This window comes from Chamaea fasciata, unplaced genomic scaffold, assembly GCF_029207755.1.
Source record: "Chamaea fasciata isolate MVZ Bird 193981 ecotype frontalis unplaced genomic scaffold, bChaFas1.0.hap1 SCAF_9, whole genome shotgun sequence".
Classification (NCBI taxonomy): domain Eukaryota; kingdom Metazoa; phylum Chordata; class Aves; order Passeriformes; family Sylviidae; genus Chamaea; species Chamaea fasciata.
The window spans coordinates 19,742,238-19,761,206 of NW_027094094.1; the positions used below are offsets into that span (position 1 = coordinate 19,742,238).

Sequence of the window (18,969 nt, forward strand, 5' to 3'; positions counted from 1 at the left end):
TTTTGGATTTGGATTCCTCCAAGTCTTGGCCCTAAAGTTTTCAGAAGATGGGAGGAAAGAGGCAGAAGCATGCAGTCACATGACAGTAGAATTACTTGATAATATATGACAGTTTATGTAGTGAAAGTGTCCTCCTTAGTTCAATCACTCTGTTCCCTTTCTTTCATGAGATTTAAGATGGGAAGATGGTGGTTTTGCCCTACAGCACTGCTGACAGCCCTAAATTTGCTGTCCTTATCATCTTCTCAGGTTCTACCAGCAGTTCCTCTATTCCAAGTATAGCTGATGCTCAGCTGTATGTCAGTGTGAACTTCTGCAGTGGATAGAGAAAATATTATTTGTTGGCTGTCAGTTTCATGGCTCTTAAGAAAAAAAGTCCTCTGCTCTTGTAGTCCTCTTTCTGTTAGGTGGGTGAGACAGTTCTTTAAAGGGTCTGTCAGAGGTTTTCTCAAGCACCACTTGTAGCTCTGAATGTATGAACATTGCTCTGTAGGAAAGAGGTTAGCTGCACTAATGAAGCAGGGCTTTTAACTCTGTTACAGTAGCAGCTTACAATGCAAGACCAAGACAGCTTTACCCAATGCCAGCAATTTTTAGGACGCTACATGGAGACCCATATCTGAATTGCTAATGCAGTGCCTTGTGGGGAGAAGCCAAGGGTGAGAATGGTTGATATCTGGCAGGTGTCACTGCAGTACCATCTCTCTTGTACTTTCAGCTGGTGCTTTTTGTTTCTTTGACTTTAGACACAGCCAGAACATTGATGTGTTTTGTAGATGTGTGCTGTGTATCATGGATAACATAGGTTTTAGCCTGTGATCTTACTTCTATTTCTTACATAGTCTTGCAGACTGTTTTGCTGAACTGCTGTTGTCTTCAAGATCTTTATTAGTTTTGTATTAAACTAGATTTCTATTAAATTTTCTATTTTAGTATTTAAACTTACTCTTATATTTGGCACTAAAACTGAATTTTTCATGCACAGCAGCCAGCCTGATGGTCTGGTGGTGAACAGCTCAAGTTGTGCTTGTTAATATTGCCATCGTGTGGCTGGATTAGATTTGCAACTTCTCCCTCCCTCCCACAACCTCCCCCCCAGCTTTTCTTGGTTTTTAGTGCTGGTAGCAGGTTTCAAGCAGATATGAAGGTTCGCAGGAGTATGAATAACACAAATTTATAAAAATTCTCTGTTCCAGTGAGCTCACCTTCTGAGGACCTTAGCACAGCAAGATAGGAGACACTGTCATATGACAAAATATTAGATTTGAAAAAAAAAATCTGTGACTTGTGTGTTGCCTTTGTTATAGCAAGCACTGCTGAAACAGATTTGATGAGGAAGGTGCATATGGAGCGGGCTTTACCTACAGAGAAACTTGCAATCTAGTGGGTTTGCTGTTTCTTTTTTATGAAGCTATTTGCGGTGGAGAAATACACAAAGATGCTGGCCAGATCCAATCTCCCAATTACCCAGATGACTACAGACCTTCCAAAGAGTGTATCTGGAAGATCACAGTTTCTGAGGGTTTTCACATAGGAATCACATTCCAAGCCTTTGAGGTGAGAAATGTCATTGCATATTCTATTACAGATATTATTTTGTCTCTACAAACCCTTTAAAATGAAGAAGAAAGTGGTGGTGGTGGTGATGATGAGATAATAATAATAGTAATAATATCTTTTGACTACTTCAGAGTATCATTTAACTTACCAGACATTTGCTCAGGGATTTTGATTTTTGAAGTTTAAAATACACTGAGTTTTCAATAACTGTTACTCTAGACAGAAGGAATTACAAGGGACTGCAAAGTGATGATGATGTTAGATCATGGGTCCTTAAATTTTCACTCTGGTCAAGTGGAAATAAATGGTCACAATCCAGGCAAAACCTCTTGTTGCTGTCACTGGGACTTGTCAGATTGCAGGATGTGACTTCTCAAAGAGACATCATGTTCCCAGATGGCAGACAGACTCTGAAGAGCTCACAAAAATAGAGCTTCTTCTACTGGATATAGGATGTCTTACACTCTTAGCTATATGCCAGTGATCAGTCTCTGATTACTGATGTTAAGTCACAGAGAGGAGTGGACAGGACCTTGGCTGGTGCATAAATCTTGTCTATCCCACAGGCTCCTGTGGCTTGTGTACAATCACATGCTTGTCCTGTGAAGGGCTGACACCACTACCTCCCCGCAGCTATTCCTTGAACCTTTTTGTTTCTTACCTGCTCTGTTTCTTACAGCTTCTCTTGCAAAAGCAGTTTGTAGATAGCCAGGGGCTGGGTTTCACCTCAGGATAGCCATCAAGTAGTGGCAGAACAGAGATGTGCCTAGGCTTGAATGCAATTTTAACAGCAGAAGAGCTCATTGGCAGCCACAGCAAGTATTTAGATGTAGCCAGTTGTTTGGGGAGCTGGTCTGTGGCCAAAGACCAACTGTGTCACTGGCCTGGCTGGAAGAACTCTTACTAGTGAGATCCTGGCACACACCTTTCATATTGCAGATAGAATGGCACGATGCGTGCTCTTACGACTACCTGGAGATCCGAGATGGCCTCACTGAACAGAGCCCACTCATCGGCCACTTCTGTGGCTATGAGAAGCCAGAAGACATCAAATCCAGTTCAAACAAAGTATGGATGAAGTTTGCATCTGATGCAACCATCAATAAAGCAGGCTTTGCAGCAAATTTCTTTAAAGGTATGTGATCTAATACCTCTCACAGTCAAAGCTGGGGACAATTCATCCCTTAAAAAGCTGCCATCCACCAATCAATTAATTCTGTCTATCGATTCACACATTATCATTCTATCTACTTGTACTTTGGATTTGTTTGTACAATTTCTCTGTAAATATTGAATTTATGTACAAATTGCTTTGGGAGTGTAGGGGGGGTTGATGGTGAGGCAGGAACGCCTCCTCCCTGATAAGAACAAAAATCAACTCTGCTGGGCTGGTGTCAGCCTAAGTGTTGCACAGCTGGATCTGATGTCACCTCCATTTAGCCATGCTAGAGGACACTGACATTTTCAAAGAAGTACTAATACTGCACAAGGAGTGTTAAAAACAGCTCTCTGCATAAGTTCTATTCAGAAAGCAACCTCTGGAGAGAAGGTAAATCTACATGCAGGTAGAGTCCCAGTAAAAGAATACTGAGACCTTTAGGAGACAAATGTGTTCCTAAACTGAGATTCTCTTCAGGAAGATATAAGACTAAGATTTTAATTTTTTTTTTCTTTTTTAAAGAGCTGAACCCTAGAGATGGTCCTTTACAGGAATCCTGGTCACTTGATAGAGGCAAGAACCAAATATTTAACTGCTTGGAAAAATACCTGTGGAGCTGCTAGGGGGCAAAAAGTCATGTATGCTTTAGGTTCAGTGGCCCTTGTACAGAAATAATAGTTGCAATGCCAATATTTGGATTGCATAAGTCCTGTATTTATTTCTACCTTAATTTTTGTCATGGTCCGTTTAGGTTTCTCAAATTTTCAGGAGAATGTACTCTGTGAATTAAACTTTATTTCACAAACTTAAGATTTACGACAAACAGACTTGTCAGGGCTCAATCTCCCTGGCTCAGACTAGTCTATCCTATGAATTCACTTATTCACCATTCAAGGCATAAAATGTCATCATTTATAATCCATAATTCTTAAACTATGCACTTAAGTGCAAAAGAAAAGAAAAGGTAAATAAAGTTTAATTCACAGATTATATTGACCAGTAAATTTGAGATCACTGGAAAAGATCGCTGGCAAATACTGTGACATTTGATCCCTGGACAACTCTCACAGTACCTAGACTTCCTTGTTTAAATTTCTCAGGTTCCATAAAGGCACAAAGAATACTTCTTCCTAAAGATATTTTGGCTCCTTTCAGGAGTGAACAGTGCAGTCTGATGGTGGCAGAGATGTCTTTCAGGGATTAGCACTACATGGAGACACAGCAAGGCATTCTCTGAAATCTGAGTTTCACCTACAAGTTTGTAGGGGGAGAAAGTTATACACCTGAACCTGAAGTGCTTTCTCTGTCATACACAGTCAGAAAAAATATGTTAAATATGTTTCTTTTTTTTTTTTTTTAATGTATAAGTGTGTAAACGTGTACACTGGTACAGTTGGAGACACAGGTATTTTCTGTGGAGTTCTTGCTGGCAGTCTAGATCTTTCAGTGTCTGCTCAGATTTCTTGTGTTTGAACCAGAAACCATGTAGCTTTGTGGCTGGTTAGAGCGTTTTTAAGTTCATGTCAGTAAATTCAGCTGAGGAGTGAAGTGTTTTTGCTTGAACCAAGCATCACAGTAGTCATAGCTGCAGTTTCTAGCCGGCTTGCACTGCGGGCAGAGCTGGTGTCTGTGTGCAAAAGCTGTGTAGATACAGCGACACCCTGTTCCATGGGGTATAACCTCCCTCAGCTCTATTACTGTGTGTGCCACAATGGGTTGGTTCCTGGTAGCTCAAGTTACTCAAGAGTGTGAGGAATTTAAAACAAACTAAACAAAGCAAAAAAAAACGGCATATGAGAACAAAAGGCAGTGAAGTCTTTACAGGAGACAGTGTTTTCCTGCTCGTGTCTAGAAAAAGCACTGTTGGCTAGTAGCAGTAATGGTAGTCCTTTATGGTTCTGGTGTTAGCAGTGTTTCAGCACTTGTGAACTTTGCTGCTGTGCTTGCTCCACAGTCTTGGCTCAACAGTCAGTGCTCTCTTCCTTCTGTCCAGAAGGGTTGCATGAGAAATATCAGGTTGTTTAGGTGGTCAGGAAAGTGTGACTTGCTCTGGTTTTCTCCTGACAGAGATGGATGAATGTTCCCTGCCGGACAATGGAGGGTGTGAGCAGCACTGTGAGAACACACTGGGCAGTTACAAATGCACCTGTGAGCCTGGCTATGAGTTGACAGCTGATAAAAAGAGCTGTGAAGGTAAGTAACCTACAGATCGAGCCATCTGACTGTAGGATAGGTACTACAGCTAAAAATGGAATTCAACAGTCTTGGAAGTGATTTTCCTTGCCCCTGCATCTTCTTTATTTCACTCTATTTTCCCCCAGCTGAATTTTTTTTTTTTTGTTAACATCTTCTATTGAAAAACAAGTTTTGGTTAAAAAAACCCCTGAAAATACTCTGATTTATACTGCTAAACATCTCTAAAACCAGTTGTTCTTCATGGCCAGAGATGGCTGTTCAGACCAGATCTCCCATAGTGCAACGTAAGGGAAGTAGGCATTACAGCTTACCCATTGAGTGGCCCAAAAGTATTTAAATTTTACTCTGAATTTATTTGTTTTTCAAAAGGGAGTTTACTTCACATAATAAAATATCGGTGTTTTGTCTGCGTGCAAAACAGGCTTCTCCATACTGATGAGAATTTTCCTCCCTTTCTCTTTTATGGAGGAAAAAACACCCATGTCTGTAATGGAAGCTGTTTGTATCAGCTTTCTAGAGAGTTATCTCATGCAACAAGTGTTGCTTCTGCCAACCATACAGCTGTTGGTGTGCTGAGAATCCATCCATTGTTCTTGTCTCAAAGTTCTGTCTGTAGGGACATTTAGGGAGCTCCACATACTATCAATGGTGCTCTCAACATCACCCAGTTTGCCCTGACTTCCACTTTTGTTAAACTGTTTGGGTAAGAGTGCTGTCGACTTGGTGAGGGCAGTCAGGTCTGTGCAAAAGGCTTGTGAAAGCTTTTTTTTTTTTTTTTTTTTTAAGTAATTTCTTGCCGTTTTAGCAAGCCAGTTGCTATGCTTTTTTCCTCTAAAACCAATTGCTTGCCTCTCTATTTATATTGCAGCTGCTTCCTTGGGTTAGCCCTCTTAATGCAAAATGATGCTGGGAACATAACACTGAAAGCTTTTATCCCAGTGGATTTTGAAGATGTGGCTGTATCTCATTATTCTCAAGAAACAGCAAGAAAAAAATAGAAAAAATTTGCTTTATTACAAATAGAATTTTGCAGCAAATTGAGGTTTACTCCTTTGAGGTAACAGCCCTGTCCTCCCACAGGAGGATGAAGCTGAGATGTCTTAAATTTTTAAAGGAAATGGGATAATAAAGATAAGTCTTGACTTTGCCTTCAACTTTCCCTAGGGAGGATGCAGTCCAAATATAATAAACCACTGAAGAGTTGACAGGAATGTCTTCCCTAGGATTCCATTATCTTGTAATTATTCCATTACTGATAAACTTGCAATAGTAAGTTTTGTAGCACTGAGTGTAGGTCAATTTACCAAGCTGGCCTTTACAGTTGTGTTGTGCATGTCAAGTCAACTGAGCCACAGTAAAGCCCAAGGATAGAGATTAAAAAGGAAATTTGTCTTACATGGTGGCTTTCAGGGCCATAGCCTCACTGGGTGTATTTTTCTGGTGATTTACAGCAGGTAAAGTTTCTGTTGTCTTCCCACCTCCCAGCATTTTAAGCCTGTTCTGGAGGCTGGGATTTGAAATGTGCCACAAACCAGGATCTGGTTCATTTGCTAGTTAACGCTGTGGCCCAATCTGTGTGTCTGAACAGAACCAAGTAAAACTTGTGTTCATTTATTGCCTCTCCAGCTGCCTGTGGGGGCTTCATCACCAAGCTCAATGGGACTATTACTAGCCCTGGATGGCCCAAGGAATATCCTACTAACAAAAACTGCGTCTGGCAGGTGGTAGCTCCAGCCCAGTACCGGATCTCCCTGCAGTTTGAAGTATTTGAGCTGGAAGGCAATGATGTACGTAACCAGTCCTTGCATCTCAGAGGTGGGACTACTGGCTAAATCACTACTGGATAAATCCTTGGGGTACAAGGAAGAGGAGGCTGTGTCTTACTGGTGGAGCTTGTGGTTGTTTTCCCACCCTCGATGTAATTACACCAATAACAGTGACTGTTCTCCTTGAGGTCTGGATTTGCTTTCTCTATAGAGTGGAAGGATTCAAGCTGTTCTGTTATAAGTGGGTACAGTGGTTTAACCCAATCTGGCAACTAAGCACCACATAATTGCTCACTCATTTTCCCCCCGTGGAATGAGAGAGAGAATCAGAAAGGTGAAAGTGAGAGAAACTCATGGGTTGAGATAGAGACAGTTTAATAGATAAAGCAAAAGCCACGCATGCAAGCAAAGAAAAATGAGGGATTAGTTCACTACTTCCCATGGGCAGGCAGGTGTTCAGCCATCCCCAGGAGAGCAGGGCTCCATCACACTAATAGTTACTTGGGAAGACAAACAATGTCACTCCAAATTTCTCCCCTTTCTCCTCCTTCCCTCTATTCACCCCCACTTTATATACTGGGTGTGATGTCCTGTGGTGTGGAATATCCATTTGGTCAGTGAGGATCATCTGTCCTGGCCATGTCCCTTCCCAGCTCCCTGAGCACTCCCAGTCTCCTCACTGGTACAAGAAGCAAAAAAAGGTCTTGACTCTGTGCAACTCCTGCTCAGCAAAATGTCTTGATATTATCAACCCTTTTCTCAGCACAAATCTAAAACACAGCTGAGTTCCAGTCACCGTGAAGAAAATTAAATCTACCCCAGCCAAAACCAGCACAATGGGCTTCTTTTCTTTACTAGTTTAGCATAATTGTAGGTATTTGCCATCCCAATAGGTGTCCCGCCTCCCACCTCCCCGGTGCTGCTTTTGCAGGAAAATAGTTGGAAATTAACAATGAAGTAGAGTTCTTCAAGAATAAAGGAAAAACAGTAAAAGAGTCTGTTCTCTGCCATGCACGATGGAGTTTGAACAAAGCATTCAGGTCTGAATTTCCCTACTGTAAATTGGAGCAGTGGCATAATTCAAGAGGCTGCTAAAGTTCATTCAGCACTGCCAGGTTCTTGGATAAGGTGGAAATAATTACTTTTGCTAAATGGAATGAAACCTTTGGAATTCTGAAAAACACACCCATGCTTTAAGATCAGGGCAACAAGCGAAGGGGTGAGAAAACTGACAGAGCAGATTTTGGGCAAGTTAGGAGTGCATTTGAGTACAAGGCTGTTTCTGTTCCTTCTCAGTGAAGCCTCTGTCTCCTTCCTCTTAAATGCTCTGTTCCAAGGCCACAGAGCTGAGAAATCTCTTCCTCTCTTGGCAGGTCTGTAAATATGACTATGTTGAGGTTCGTAGTGAGCTGGCTTCTGATTCCAAGCTACATGGCAAATTCTGTGGCTCAGAGAAGCCCGAAGTAATCACATCATATGGCAACAACTTGAGACTGGAGTTCAAATCAGACAACACGGTCTCCAAGAAAGGCTTTAAAGTTCACTACTTCTCTGGTATGTGACTGTATTCTTTCACTTGCTTAGCTGTCTCCTTTGTCTGAACCTCTTGATTTTGGTGAACTTTCTTCAACGTGCTGTCAGAGCCTGACATGGTTCATTAAATATAAAAGCATGGTTGCTCTGTTCTGTGTCACCTTCATCTTGGGTTCTCAGTGCAGTGTGTGGTCCAGTTTCATAGTGTGGTGTCAGCAAGATGCAGGAGGTCCATCAGTGCCTCCAGTCCTTCTACAGCAGGAGGCAACGTGGAACCTAAACCTAGAAGTTATTTCTGTCCTTAGAGTATTAAAGGAAAGCTTTTTCCTCTGAAGCTAGAAGATTTAGAAAATTTCCAGTTGTGTTCTATATAGCAATCATTCCCATCAAAGCGGCATGTACTAGTGGAAATTTTTTCATCCTCTGTTCTCAGTTCTTTGTCAGTGATATACCTTGTTGGCAGGCAGTTCTGGAGGTTAACTGTATGTCATTTGGAAGTAGAAATTCAATTTTGTTCTGTCTTTTCAGCAGAGTCCTTGGAGTATTAATGCTTTTGAGGAGAATGATCAGACTAAACAGCCTTGAATTAGAACAGGTGCAGAGTAGAATCAGGGTTAAGGATTTGACTTATTACATCTAACAGGAGGAAGGATGAGGTGGGTATGATTCATCTAGAAATACATTTGGGAGTGAGGAGACAGATGAAGTTAATGAGATCTAGGGAGGGCATTATCCCAAGAAAAATTGGAGACAAACTTCTCATAACTTAGATTGGACTAGAAACCATGAGCAGATCCTGTGCTCAGAAAGTGAGATTGAGGAATGCATAGTCCTGAACACACAGGAGTCAAGATCCACTGGGGCATATTTCAGTTTCAGAGAGCAGCTCATCCCTTAGATCTTCTTTATCACCCGGCAGTTTGTGCTCAGGCAGAGCTGTTTAGAAATGGAGGCTCAGTAGAGCACATAAGAACTTGAAAATATAAAGTAGATTTTAACCTTCACTAGTGAATTTGTGTGATGCTTTTCCTGGACTCAATTCTTAAAAAATGAGATGCTGCTCATTTCTTTTAGACAGGAGTCTTTAACCAATAAACTTACGTTACAAAATAGAACACATTTGTGATACATTTTATGGGATGTGAGGCAGTTGAAGAAAATAGGACCTGGGCTAAAAAGCTGACTGGACTAATCCAGCAGTAGAGTTGGAGGTTTGCATTGCTATCTGCCAGCCTGGGTATGGGACTCTCAGCTGGTGACTGTGGTAGCCTGTGCCACTGTCAACTCAGTGTTTGTTGGTTTGATCCTGCCCAGACAAGGACGAATGCTCCAAAGACAATGGTGGCTGCCAGCACGAATGTATCAACACCTTTGGGAGCTATATGTGCCAGTGCAGAAATGGCTTCATGCTGCATGAAAATGGCCATGACTGTAAAGAAGGTAAAGTCCTCACCCCTGCCCTCGGAAAGGCCAAGGTACTTCAAACACAGCTTGGTTCAGGGCACGTCCTGCCCTGTGCTTAAAGGAAGTTTGTGCAGCATACAGGCAAGGGCACTGAAAAAGCCCCAGCTAGCTGAAAAACTGGCTAGAAATACGGCCATTCCCCAGTCTTGCTCTCTGTATGCCCACAGGGGATGGGCAGGATGGGGATGAGAAATTGGACTTGCAAAAGGAGCAGCTGTGGGACATCATCATTAGACTGGTCACTGCTGCTTCATTTAATTATTGTGTTTGAGTCAGAAGAGAAAGGGTGGGACGCTCTAATGACTTGCTGGTGCCAAAACTACCTTTCTTCCTGCACCCCTGTCTCTGCTATGTGCTCCCATGGCTTTCCTGCGTATGGTCTCTGGTCCTTGTCTGACCTCTCCATGAGCTGATACAGCTCTCCAAATTGGCAAGACAATGTAAGGCTGAGATAGCACCAGAGTCAACACTGTGGAGGGATTGACATGACCCTAGGAACAGGGCAGAGGAGGTGAAGGAGCAGGAGAACAGATTAGAGTATGAGGTTATAGGTTAGGTTTATGAAGCCCAGGGAAATGAGATGGTCCATTTCACCATCTGCCATGTTAGCTCAAAAAAAGTATAGGATAAACCCACCAGCACTATGGAGTAATATTAAAAGGACTTGTTTGGAGACTAAAACCTTCTATGTCTGCCCTGTAGAGGGTCTCAGTGGGCAGAGAGGACCGTGTGGGACACCACAGGGTTGCCATGTGAGACTTGCTCCAATGCAATTTCTCTCTTCCAAGCTGGTTGTGAGCACAAGCTGAGTGGTGCAGAGGGAATGATGAGCAGTCCTAACTGGCCTGACAAGTATCCCAGCCGGAAAGAGTGCACCTGGGACATCTCTGCAACACCTGGCCACCGAGTGAAAGTAGTGAGTAACCAGAGAGCGGGGGTGTGAGGCAAGAAGCAGGCTGGATTGTGAGGAGCTGAAATGACTTCCCACCACCACTGTGTGAGGCTTATGCCCTCAGGTCCTGTTTGGGGCTCTTGGAGGAGAGTTTCCTAGGAGGTTGCCCTGGCTTTTCCTGCCCTGGCTGCCCTCTGAGAAGGTCTCAGAGGGACACAAGGCAGAGGAGAGACAGCTTGGAGAGGACTCCAGCAGATGACAGCTGTCGAGTATTGCCCTCCATAAACAGATGGCATAAATGCCCTCCCATCCCCACCCCTCCTTGTAGGCCACCCTGTTGGGGCCATATCTACATAAGGTGGTGGCTGAGCCAGCCCCCAGCCCCTCTGAGGGGGACACATCAGGCCCATTTTACAACATGGCCTGATGTAAATGGCAGGACATGCCCAAAGCTGTGCAGACAGCCCATGTATTGGGGGAAATAATCACTGTGCTCAGTGGAAGTAATATTGCAGAACAGCCCATCTGGTGTGCTGTGCAGAATTTTCAGCCAGAAAACTAAGTGTTATAAGGCTTGCAATTGATAACTGTTGTCATACAGCCATGTGAGACAGCAAGGCTGAGGCAACACAGCACACTGATATGGAATTCTGATCTTTGTCACCCTGAGATCACTCTTGTCTAAAAGAACAATGTTGTGGTTTAGTTTGTGGGGAGAGTGGGACAGATGTACCATTTGATCTGTTTCTCACTTGGCCAATTCACCCTATGCTAAATCACATACTCAGATTTACAGCTGTCGTAATTCTCCCTATTCTTGCTCTAGACCTTCAATGAGTTTGAGATTGAGCAGCACCAAGAATGTGCCTATGACCACTTAGAAATGTACGATGGACCCAACAGCAAGTCACCTGTCCTTGGCCGCTTCTGTGGCAGCAAGAAACCAGACCCTGTAGTGGCTTCTACCAACAAGATGTTCCTCAGGTTTTACTCTGATGCTTCTGTGCAAAGGAGAGGTTTCCAGGCAAAGCACAGCACAGGTAAGCTGGTTGCCTGCCAATACCTCAGTGCCAAAAGATGTCACTAGGTCTCACTACATTTTTTACTAGGTAAAAACAGATACACATTTCTCCTAAATAAGCTTAGCCTATAGTTAAAGTGGTATTCATTCAGCTCCCAGACCACTGCCAGTGCCATACCATAAATACCAGCTCCCATAACAGCTCAGAATTCTCTTGGTATTGGACACTCCTGTTCAGGCTCTTTTGTTTAAATTGGAGGTATTTGGTTGAGCAATAATCCGTTTTGTTCCACATCAACCATTGGAAAAGGAGGTGGTGCAATTTAGCCCATGCATTGGCCCACCCTCAGAACGGGCCCATGTTAGATTGATTATGGTGGAAGCAGAGCTGTGCTGTGGACAGACACAGCTTTTTATCCTATCTGTGGCAGCACAGAGAGGGGCGTGTTGTGCCAACATTTATTCTTTGAAATCCCTGCTACTGTAAATAGATGAAACATGCTCCCAGTGGCCGTGCACATTACACTTCCTCATTGGCTGTGGGAAAACTGCTAAAATGCACACGTTCTGCACAAACACAGGGCTACTTTTGTGCATTGTGTGGGCAGAAAAGGATTGTTTTGGTCCCCAGTTTTCTGATGTGCTTCTACTTCCTGCTGACAAAATACTTGGGGTCAGAATTTCATCTGCAGGACAAGTGCAAAGAACAAAACAATTGCTTTCTAATACAGTACAATATACCAGAGTATGTGTCAAGAACCCTATCCTGCCAATTTAAACTGATCACGTCTTTCCACGTGTGTTCTGTACCAAAAAAACCAAATTACTCTAAGCTCTGTGGGTCTTTGGATTCATGGATGATTGTAGGCTTTACTGGTTTATTGTAGTTTGGTGCAGTGTTTAATTACCTTCCCTTTTGCACTTCAAGCTGGAGGTCTTCTCTGCTCATGACTGACCCAAAAGTGGGATGAGTCTTTGTTTTGAGTAAGGACTTTGAGAGACTGTTTTGTGTCCTTTTCTCCCTTCAGAGTGTGGTGGGCTCTTAAAGGCTGAAGTGCAAGCCAAGGATCTGTATTCCCATGCTCAGTTTGGGGACAACAACTACCCAGGTCAAGCCAACTGTGAATGGGTGATTGTAGCTGAAGATGGTTATGGGGTGGAGCTAATATTCCAGATGTTTGAGATAGAGGAGGAGGCTGACTGTGGGTACGACTACATGGAGATTTACGATGGTTACGACAGCACTGCACCCCGTCTGGGACGTTTCTGTGGCTCAGGGGTAAGCCATGAGAGTGGTGATTTCAGAGGCGTCACTGCGGGTTGGCAAGGAAGTATCCTCGTATGGTTTTTGGGGAGGGGCAGCTGTCACACACTGGTACTGAGAATACTTTGTGGCTGAGTTCTTCTTCTTTCCCTTCCACAGGAAGGTCACAGCCATTTTATCTGATGCACAGTGTTGGCTGGAAAATTCTTTCAGACTGACTGTCCTTTTTAGCCCAGAGACTGCCATGCTGCTGTGCCCTAGCCCTGCCATGAAAGTGTTGTGTAAATGTGGGAAATGGCTTCCAAAGGCCAGTTTCATCCTCTGTTGCTTCCTGGCTCAAGCCAAGTTATGTTGTGGCCATGCTATTGCAAGGGTGAATGCTAGAGGCACTTAGAGCTGTCTGATGCTTGCTGCCTTTAGGATGGCATGCTGTCTCCTAAACTGTCACCTGCATCCCTGTTACCAGGACTGATTCTAGCATGAGTAGTAATGGTGTGTGATTTTTGAAATCAGAGGGTCTGTGTTTGATTTCTCTAAGCCTTCAGCAGTGAACTGGAGACGTTTCTTATTGAATTTAAAGAGAGACAGTCAGGGAGCAGGTCTGTGGAAGAAGTTCTCACAAATTGGGGAAATGGTCTGGAAAATAAACAAAGGCATAGCAGCTTGGTGTGAAGAAACTCAGGGCAGCTGGGTAGTAATCTACATACCTGCACACCGACAAATGAAGGATGGGTGGGAAAGGGAAGGACAAGGAGATCGCAGCAGGTCACAACAGTGTGGGACATAATCAGAATTGTTGTGTAAGATAAGTACCTAAGTTATATTTGAACCCTGGGAGAGCCTTAGCTGCCTAACAGGTTCCAGATTGTATTGTCTCATCCCCTGAAAACACAGTGACAAATTAGAGTAAACCTGAGGACTGTGACAAGAATATTCAGGGAGGCCTGTGAAAAAAGTAACTGGAAGAACTGGGATTGGAGAGTGGCCTGACATCAGTCTTCAAATACGAAGAGCAAAGGAAGCTTAGAAAGGCAGATCAGGGCAGGAGGTACTGAGAATTCAAGTCTTCATGTTTACTGGCCAATCTATCTGCAGTGTGGATTTAAACTGTAGTATCATGGTGCAGACAGTTATTTAGTCTGCATACTTGACCACTGTGTACTGTCTTCTTTCCTTTTCTGCAGCCTCTGGAAGAAATCTACTCTGCAGGGGATTCCATTATGATTCGGTTCCATACAGATGACACCATCAACAAGAAAGGATTTCATGCTCGATACATAAGTACCAAATTTCAGGATGCACTGCACATGAGAAAATAGTTTGACTGCTCCTCGCAGATATTCCCCATCTGAAGATTGAGACATTTAACTGTGATTTTGTCTTTTTTAAAAAGCTTCTGTGCACTTGGCCAAAAGCAGTGTACAGTATTTTCTGTAACTAAAACTAAATCCAGTCTCAAAGGTTTGCCTCTGCAATTATTAGCATGACCCTTTCTTGTTAACCTACCCAGCACCAAAAAATTGTCTTTTAATCATACCTGCCAGGGCACAAACATTGTATTTTGCACAACTTGCCATGGGGCTGAATGAAGACTGAACTTGAATTGAGAATAGCCTTCGTCTCTTGCATATCTTGTTTCTAGGTGACATTTCCCAAGGATGCACGTGAGCTGTCTGAAAATATTTTCTGGAGCAGGTGTTTTGGACAGACAACCAGTAGGATTTTTTTCAAAGGACTTTGTGAGCCACCTGCTCTCCCTACCTGCCCCAACTACTGTGTGCAATAAGAGAACAACCAGATGGCTGTGCCTGCATCACTCTTTCTGTCCTCTCTGTTATTGTCTTGCTTATTGTTGAGTGGAGAGCAAGGCAGAGGACAGGGACAGTCTCTTTAGGGCTTCTAGCCACTTGGATTCCAGGGAATGAGAAGAACGCAGTGGTTTTTTTGTAGTAATTGTCATGGTATATGTTGAATGGAAGTATTTCAATGCAGTGCTCAAGGGAAGGGTGGTGGCTGACATCAAAATGCCGTGTTGGGATGTAAAGCTTTACTGTGTGATGGTGGCAAAGCTTAGTAACAGGAGTGCTGACAGCATGCTTCAGTTACACCACTGTGCAAGGCAGCTCAGAGGGCTGTGGCAGCAGTCTTAAATAGGCCCTGTCTTAAATAAGGAATCTCTCCTTCTTGCTCCACCCGTGCCTCCTTCCTCAGCCTTCTTTACGCTGCTTCCTTTCCTTACTACCACTTCCCTGTGAGCCCTTAGCTGAGTTGTTCTCCCCAGGGCTCCCCACCACAACCTAGGAGTGCTCTGTAACTTCAGAACATGTCACTGAAGGAACTGCTGGGGCAGGGGAAGTCAGGGTGTCCCTGAGGCAGAGGGACACAGGCCATGCTACAGGTCAGCTTTGGTGATCTCTGGGAACCTGTCAAACGTGTGCAAGCTGCAGGCATGGGGCTAGGAAGGGAAGAGTTCTGGTTTCTGCTTCCTCCCCGTTTGTCACTGGTGCATGGCCCAGTCTCTTATCTTCATGGCAAGGGTGCAAGTGAGATGGTGACTGACTTAGAGCACTTGGAGCTATAAGGCTCAGACATGTCATTGTTTGCTTGTGAAAGCTACCCAGCCACAGGCTTGAAGAATTAACAGGTAGCTAGTGCTTCTTTGAGAAAAAAATAAGGAAAAGTGTGTTTTGGGGGAACCACTGTAACTGAGGTAGTTGACGTGGGAGGGAAAAAAAATACTTTATTCTGAATGTTTCATTAGGGCACTCATGGGCAATTATGAGCTAAAAGCTGAGGTATGTTAGCTTTAATAAAGTATTTATAATCCAAGGATTACTATGTTTACATAACCATTGTGCTGTCAGGCTTTGGAGTGGCACCTTCTCTCTTATGTATGACTGTGGAGAAATGTGGGGCCAGTTGCCACTGTCCGGCACAAACAACATTCCTGGAGATAAGGGCATTTTCAGATGGATAATAAACAGACCCAGCCCTCTCCAGAAATCCTTGAACAGAATATGGTCCAAGTATTGTGAATACTAGGAGAAGCAAATGCATGAAAATATTTTCTTGCTTAGAACAAGAAAAGTAAAGTAATTTATACACACACACAGAGGATTATATGTATATAAAATGTGCATGTAGGAAACCAGTAGTCAAAGCCTTAATAAGTGTAATGTGAACAATACTGTACCATTGACTATAGCTTTATTGCAGGCTGTATAAAATCATGTTATCTCTGTTTTGGTTTTTTGGTTGGTTTTATTTTAGCTCTGCTTTGATGTTTTTTTGATGTTGGTTTTTTTTTTTTTTTTTTCAAATTTTGTGGCCTTTTTACAGGCAAGACCTCTGATCTCAAGTTGTTTGACCATGCAAGTCTGGGGAAGTGAGCTCGGCTAGATGGGGTGTGTATTTGTCCTCTTCCTTGCTCCAGTTCAAGCAAAATTACAGTGACTCGGGTCTGGAAATAAAAATGTGACATCAATCCATGTGAAACAGAAGCGAAGTTTCTGCTGACAGGCATCAGTTCAAGATTCAGGCCTTTTAGTGGCAGCGATGGCTCTAGAGAAAAGTTACTGTAACAGGTTCCCATGTACTTTAGCATCTTTGTTCCACGTTCTAGTAATTTTCCATCCACCCCAGACTGGTTTGATGCAGATGCTTACAATGTGGTTTGACAGATATACTACACTTGTTAGTGTTCATCCAGGTGTCTTTTGTGACAGTGTGTTCACAAATGTTGTACCGTGCATTCCAACCAATGATCTATGTAGAATATTTCTGCTGTACTGACTGGACTTAACAGTCAATAATTCTAAATGAGTGAAATTTTCTTAAGGAAAAAAATGTCAAACCCTCTGATGTGTGAATATGTATTCTGATCTTTGTGTGGTTTTACATTTCACTAACTAAAATAATTTTTAGAGGGGGAGAAGAAGAGGGTGTGGGGACAATCACAAATGTACCTGTGCCCAGAACAAATCTCTGCGTTCATTAAAGACTGTGAATTCAGTTGCACATTCTGTTGTATGCATGCATTTTCAACTTCCTCTAGGGGAGGAAATTTCTTATTACATTCCTTGTTCTGCCAACTGTTGTTTGTGTCTACTGCTAATGCTAGGAAGGAACTTTCCTGGGGGCCTTTAGGTTTGCATTGGCTATTGCAATCAAGGGAGCATTTAGAAAGTGGGGCCGAGAAACAAGTTGCCCAGCCAAAGGGCTACACTCTTCTATGTGTGGCTCACACTTCAGCGGGCTGAGATGCAGGTCTGCAGTGACAAGTATCAGGAATGTGGGAATTAGTCCTTAACTATTTTTCAAAGGACTAGCTCATTTGCTACACTACAGACTATGGCCTTCCCCACCAGGTCCCAAAGACCCAGAGACATGAAACTCCTGTAAAAAGGACAGCAGGATGTGGCAGATATTCTTTACTGCAAAGTTTTAGTCCACATTCTGTGTCAGCAAAATGCTGCAAAGGCAGCACCTAAAATGCTTTTCTTCCTTTTTCTGTCCTTTCTTTAGACTGTTTGATGTCTACCCTGCTTGCTAAGGACCACATCTGTGTTCTTTCCCCAACACACACCTAATTCAGTTACGTCCCACCACCCAGAACAGCTCCTGTGGTGTGTGTCACAGCTCCCCGGACCTTCATGACATCTGAATTTCCTTCCAGCTGTTCCCAAAGGCAAAGCAGCAATGGAGATGAATTAAGGAATAAGCATCCCCATGTAGCCTCCTGCACCAAAGTACCATGGCACAGTATGACCCAGTGGCATAATTACTTTAGACAAAGAATGATGCCTCAGGCCAGACAGGTTCATTGGTCTCAGCATCAAGCCAGTAGAAATCTTCCACTTTGTCCTGGCATTTCCAGCAAATGCTCTGGCAGATGAGGTGGTAGCCTTAGAAAGCAAATGCAGGATTCCCCTCTGTGTCTCATTTTAAGTGCACTCTTAGAGCCAAAAGCTGCCTTATTTGCCATGCAGCTGGCAGAGAAGTGATGGAGGATCTGAATCATCCCCTCCAAGACCTCCAGATGTAAGCTGTTTTTTAACTTGTACTCAACAAAGCATACATGCTGCTTGAGTTGCAGGACTGGCTTTAAGGGTAGCCTTAGACTAATGGAAACCTCAAGGTAATCTCCTCCCCATTGTGCCTGGGTCTCATACATGATTACTGTTTCTGCTTGCATGTCTGTCCATTTGATGGGCAGGTGAGCAGTCAGCAATGGTTTGCTGTTGTCTTAGTGTCCACAAGCATTAGAGCTGCAGCCTTTATGGAAAAAAATGGAGGGACAAGGAAGGATGGACCTGACATGTGGGCAAATAGGGTATTTCCATCAAAATAATGCCAAGCATTTCCAAAGGGAGGTGGGAATTCTTGCACACAGTTTTCTCTGCAGTACTCACATGGTCTCTGAGTGCCTTGTGGCAACCAATCACAGAAATTATATTTTGCCACTAGGAATTTTCTATGACCATGATGCAGGAAACAACTATATATGTAAAAGAAGATCAAGACAGACACAACAAACGGAACATGCAAGCACAACCAAAGGCCACAGGAACTAAGAAGCCCAGAAGAAAATTATCTGTGGTGGAATACTTTTATGAAAACCATCTGGCCTCTTACTCAGAGAAGGGCACCAAATTGTAGCTGGGGCAGAAATAAGAGACACTACCCTTTTTCTATATTACCCTTTTTCTATATTAGTTATATTAGTTTAATAAAGAGCATCTAAATCCCTGCAGTGATACTGATGGTAGAAAAGAGCTGCCAGAGGGTTAGTGGCAGTCTCCAATGCTCAGGTAAGTGATCTCCTTGCAACAGCCTGCAAAAAGCATGAATGCATTCTTTTCATTTGGCGGACAGGCTGCAGAGCACCCTTCCCCTCCAACACCATGAGTCTCCCCAACTGGTTGTGTACTGTAACTGCTCTGGACCTCCTTGTGGGCAGCAGCAATGAGCACAGTGGATGCCAAATGCAGGATTCTTGCCCAGGAGGGACAGCCCTTCCCGCAGGGTGCTGGCCACAGGCTCTGCAGACCTACTCTACAGTGCAGCAGCAGATGTGGGCACTGCCCCAACCCAAATGAAATAACAGATCAAATC

At 43.4% G+C, this 18,969-nt stretch overlaps 1 protein-coding gene across 1 annotated transcript in view; it reads left to right on the forward strand.

Annotated features, from left to right (window-relative positions):
- TLL2 (tolloid like 2) overlaps positions 1-16,872 on the forward strand; it is an 85,322-nt gene extending 68,450 nt beyond the window's left edge. Inside the window, exons 12-21 of the mRNA XM_066191340.1 lie at positions 1,412-1,557; positions 2,500-2,695; positions 4,787-4,912; positions 6,542-6,702; positions 8,055-8,235; positions 9,529-9,654; positions 10,467-10,594; positions 11,397-11,610; positions 12,620-12,870; positions 14,040-16,872. Of these exons, the coding sequence (XP_066047437.1) occupies positions 1,412-1,557; positions 2,500-2,695; positions 4,787-4,912; positions 6,542-6,702; positions 8,055-8,235; positions 9,529-9,654; positions 10,467-10,594; positions 11,397-11,610; positions 12,620-12,870; positions 14,040-14,174 (1,664 nt within the window). The 3' untranslated portion in view covers positions 14,175-16,872. The remainder of the gene's footprint in view (positions 1-1,411; positions 1,558-2,499; positions 2,696-4,786; positions 4,913-6,541; positions 6,703-8,054; positions 8,236-9,528; positions 9,655-10,466; positions 10,595-11,396; positions 11,611-12,619; positions 12,871-14,039) is intronic.
- Positions 16,873-18,969: the final 2,097 nt, after the last annotated feature.